The following is a 5,000-nucleotide window of genomic DNA, read 5'->3' on the forward strand; positions in this document are numbered from 1 at the left end:
TCAGATTGGAAACTGCAGCTTACATAATGATTGGTCTAAGGCTATTAATACTGGTAATGATGATAATAGTCATAATTTTCTTTGCCCTTTTCGTAGGTTTGGCCGGATTAGTGCTCAAAACAAAATGTTTACTTTAAGGAGAAAGTGAATATTTAAAAGTCAAAGATTTAATAACTTTTATTTATTTATTTATTTATTTTTTTTTTTTTTATTTTTTTTTTGTAAACAAAACCACCTTTGTGGATTAAGAAAAAGAAGAAGGAGCGTTTTATATTTTTCATGTTTTCTATTCAATGGCTTATTATGTATTTAATTGATTTACTTTTATAATTCTAATGACTTACGCTTTTGCCTTTCGATGATTGATTTTATTTTTTTCTACCTGAACATTCGATGCATATTTAACATTATTTTGATCAATTTGGCAGCATTAAAAACTCAAACAACCTTCAAACTATATCAGTTATCCTTGAGAGAGAGAGAGAGAGAGAGAGAGAGAGAGAGAGAGAGAGAGAGAGAGAGAGAGAGCACTTTAGAATACTCTGCTTAATTGAAACATATCTATAAAAACTTTTCATATCAATTCATCTATTACGAAGACAATGAACATCAGATGGATTTGTAGCAATGAATTTGACAAATTGATGTGAAAACACACATACCTTCATTTACAGTACCTCTTCTTTCCTCATTCTTTGAGAAAATGGCTACTTTGAAAAGTCAAAGGATATGTTTCATGAGTTTCTATGTAATATAAAGGTATTTTTTTTTAAGTATTAGTACTGTTTATCTTTTCATAAACACAGATAATAATTTTTTCGAATCGGATAAATAATTTCGTAAAATGAAAATTGTATTTTAGTGTTAGTTCGAGGTATTTGATTGGTATTCATATTAGCTATGCCTATTTCCTAATCAATCTTACAAGTTGCATCATTATAATTTCGTTAGATTTTGGATTAGTAGATATATAAAGATTGACATTGCATTCGGCTACATAAAAGAGATCAGACTTAATTAGTGGTAAATGTTATTTATTTTTACATACGAAGCATTGTTCTTGAAACAGCTCAAACTGACTCTCTTAACATTCATATCTTAATTTATGTAACCATTTTAAATCTAGAGCTAAAAAAAAGTACCTGTTTATAAACTCGAGAGCAACTTGGTCCATTTCTGCAAGATAAGCGTTTACGTTTTTGGGTTTCATCATGGGAGTTTGTACACGACTTCGGACTCTTTTCCATTCTTCACCATTCCTGCAACAAAAAAATTACATTTGAATTTTATTGAACCTTTTACTTTGTTAATAATATATCTTTGATATAGATGTCTACATTTAAGAAACATAGGTTTTATAGAGAAAGTTAAAATTTATATTTATAACAGATTTTACCGCGTAATTGATTTATTTCCTAGCCATTATATTTGTATATATTTTATTTTATTAATTTCTAACATTAATATAAATAATATTTTCTCTTCCCGATGTTAATCGGGCCAGCACAGTAAGAGTTTGACTCACTGGGCTGGTTAATCTCCTCCCTTTTGATAATAATAATAATCTTCATATGTATATGAATGCTTCAACTTACTCTATAATCAATCCTGTTTTCTGCTCGAAGTAGTTATCCACAGTTTTCAAACGAACTGTTTTCAAGGATTCAAGAGGCGGTCGGAGCGGATTGTCCATTGTACTCCTCATGACCATTTCACAGTCGTCAGGACTTGTTACACCAACTAATTTGGGCATTCCTGGGACGCTCAATTTTATAATTGGACCGTATTCTGTCACCATATTCTTCCAGAATTTATGCATAGCCTTTTTATCAATTTCTGCCAAGTAAGACATTTTTGTAATGGGCTAGTTTTGTCAAATTACTATATAGACATCTTATCATATGATTTAATTCTTTTTATTTTATTTATTTATTGTACTCTTTTTAATTTACTATATATTCATTTTATCCTGAGATTTGCATATTTTAAAAGAAATTTTGTATTGTGCTATTTCTTAAGCTTACTAAGCTTACTATATAAATATTTAATCATATGATTTACAATTCGTTTATAAAACATTCCGATGTCATCTTACCTTTATAAACCCGAAGGGGGAAAACAGAGCCAATGACTGGAAGAGTCCAGGGGCCAGGAATTTCAGTTACTGGCTTCACCTCTGACCCAGTGTTTGGTTGTACTTGCGACGCCGAAATTGTTGTTTGGTAGCGGACCGATGAGAATGTTGGCTTTGAGCTTTTGACAATTCCAGGGAACATTCCATCTCTCACTAAAGTCGTCACTTTTGAAAGTCCTCTCCTGCATGCGTATGCCATGGTGTACCTCAACCTAAAGTAGAGGATTTTCTAACAACTTGTAAGAAAAAGAAATTGACATGGACAGGACATATAATGAGAATGACATATAATAGATGGACATTAAGATTTACAGAATAGGTTCCTAGAGATTTCAAACGAAGCAAGGGAAGGAAGAGAAGGCGATGGAGTGACAAACTAAGAAAGATTGAGTCTTTGAACTGGCATTGAAAGACCATATAAAGACGCAAGTGGAAGGACATATCTGTGGCCTTTGTACTGCAGAGCAATAGTAAAGGCTGGGGATGTTAATGACCACAACCTACAATTTCTAGAAGTAGTTTGAAACGGAAGATCTAAAATTGTTTCAAGTTGCAATTGCAAAGTCAATAATAAGCAGCTAAGTTGAAAAATACGTTTTTTAGAATCTAAGATAAGTTTCCGATTGATCTCCCCTGGAATATCTCACTACAGATATGGATAGAGGAATTTCTATGATAATTTCGTATGAAAGAAGAGTTTGTCTCATCAGTCCATTTCAAAATAACAAATATATAACAGCATAATTAGACATCTGCTAAACCCCCATGCACATGAATGTATCCTATGTTTTCAACTTTCAATGCTATTAAGCTTCAGGAAGGACGTTATGCGCTACACCAGTGAGCTTGCTTTTTCATCATTTTTGGAGTGAATAAATCTCTATGATTGATTACCGTAGAGTAATCAACTCGGTGAAACAAATCCGAAAGTAAGTCCTCTGAGCAACTTCATACACCTGTTTATAAACAACTGCTTTACCTGTTATTTGGAACAATATAATACTTTAATACTGCTCTTTATCTGAAGCTTTGCTCTGGATATTTTCAGCCTTTAGTAGCCTTGTGGTTTTTATCATTTTGGAAATCTTCGTTTACTTTAAAAAATAAGTATGTACATTAAATTTGGGGATGAAAATCTATTGCATTTCCTCCAAGCATGATTTCCAAAACGATTTTGTTTCTTAATTCAAATGAACAATATTTATCTCAACAGCAGTACAACGTTAATACCAATCAGAATTGGAGTATTTTTATTCAGGCATGTTTATGATAAGCTTGAGTAATAAGTTTGACTCGGTATGGAGGGAAATTAGTACCCCAAGGCCTATTTCCATATAATCTTTAGTAAATTGCATATTATCTCTGCAGTGTGTATGCATTAGATGTGCAATAATTCATGTAGTTTCTAATATCGGTTTTAGGTAGTGCGAAAAAAATTATCATTGCCTTTAATATTATCTTTTATTACTTGATCATATCGTTAGGAGATTAGATTTATTAGGAAGTAGGTCCGTAATATTGTTGGATTTAGGCACTATGAAAAATCTATCATTATTTTCAATACCATTCAATATTTCTTGATCATATCTTTATGAGTCACGGGTTTGTAAGCCCATGGATAAGTAACTTGAGATAATGATAGTATAAATTTCGTGTATCATCATTACTTGCGGAATCTCCACAATCTCTGAAATTATCGTTATCAGTCTGATTGAGCTAAAAATAAGCCTATTCTTTTTTTTCAAACGAGAGTCAGATAATGCTGCATGGGACGAAAAATAATGTTTTTTAATATCTAAAAAAAAAACTGGAGTCCACCTCAAGAAAAACTCCAAAATGACAAATGATCCCAATTAACATGATTTAATTCTTCATGAATAATCATTAATAATGCATTATACAGGTGTTCGCGTTAAAGTAGATCCCATGCATTACCAAACATGAATGCAAATTCAAATCATAGGTTAATAAACGAATTATCATATTTTGATATGTATACAGTATATATATATATATATATATATATATATATATATATATATATATATATATATGCATTGTACCACTATATAAGGGTAAGGGAGATGTACATGAGTATTGTAATTCAAGAGGTATTAGCTTGTTGAGTGTAGTTGGAAAAGTGTATGGTAGAGTAATGATTAATAGGATTAAGGATAAAACAGAGAATGCAATCTTAGAAGTACAGGGTGGTTTTAGAAGAGGTAGGGGTTGTATGAATCAGATTTTTACAGTTAGGCAGATATGCGAGAAATATTTAGCAAAAGGTAAGGAGGTGTATGTTGCGTTTATGGATCTGGAGAAAGCGTATGATAGAGTTGATAGGGAAGCAATGTGGAATATGATGAGGTTATATAGAGTTGGTGGAAGGTTGTTGCAAGCAGTGAAAAGTTTCTACAGCGGTAGTAAAGCATGTGTTAGAATAGGAAATGAAGTGAGTGATTGGTTTCTGGTGAGAGTGGGGCTGTGACAGGGATGTGTGATGTCGCCGTGGTTGTTTAACTTGTATGTTGATGGAGTGGTGAGAGAGGTGAATGCTCGAGTGCTTGGACGAGGATTAAAACTGGTAGACGAGAATGACCATGAATGGGAGGTAAATCAGTTGTTGTTTGCGGATGATACTGTCTGGTTGCAGACACAGAAGAGAAGCTTGACCGACTAGTGACAGAAGTTGGAAGGGTGTGTGAGAGAAGGAAGTTGAGAGTTAATGTGGGTAAGAGTAAGGTTATGAGATGTACGAGAAAGGAAGGTGGTGCAAGGTTGAATGTCATGTTGAATGGAGTTACTTGAGGAGGTGAATCAGTTTAAGTACTTGGGGTCTGTTGTTGCAGCAAATGGTGTAGTGGAA

General features: G+C 32.9%; 1 protein-coding gene across 2 annotated transcripts in view; it reads right to left on the reverse strand.

Annotated features, from left to right (window-relative positions):
- Positions 1-5,000, reverse strand: part of LOC137647041 (probable cytochrome P450 49a1) — a 23,299-nt gene that overhangs the window by 12,184 nt on the left and 6,115 nt on the right. For both annotated transcript variants that reach the window (XM_068380178.1, XM_068380177.1), the window contains exons 3-5: positions 2,096-2,346; positions 1,596-1,836; positions 1,143-1,259 (exon numbers count right to left, since the gene is read on the reverse strand). In XM_068380178.1, the coding sequence (XP_068236279.1) occupies positions 1,143-1,259; positions 1,596-1,836; positions 2,096-2,333 (596 nt within the window). In that variant the 5' untranslated portion in view covers positions 2,334-2,346. The remainder of the gene's footprint in view (positions 1-1,142; positions 1,260-1,595; positions 1,837-2,095; positions 2,347-5,000) is intronic.

The sequence above is a fragment of the Palaemon carinicauda genome, chromosome 9 (assembly GCF_036898095.1).
Source record: "Palaemon carinicauda isolate YSFRI2023 chromosome 9, ASM3689809v2, whole genome shotgun sequence".
NCBI lineage: Eukaryota > Metazoa > Arthropoda > Malacostraca > Decapoda > Palaemonidae > Palaemon > Palaemon carinicauda.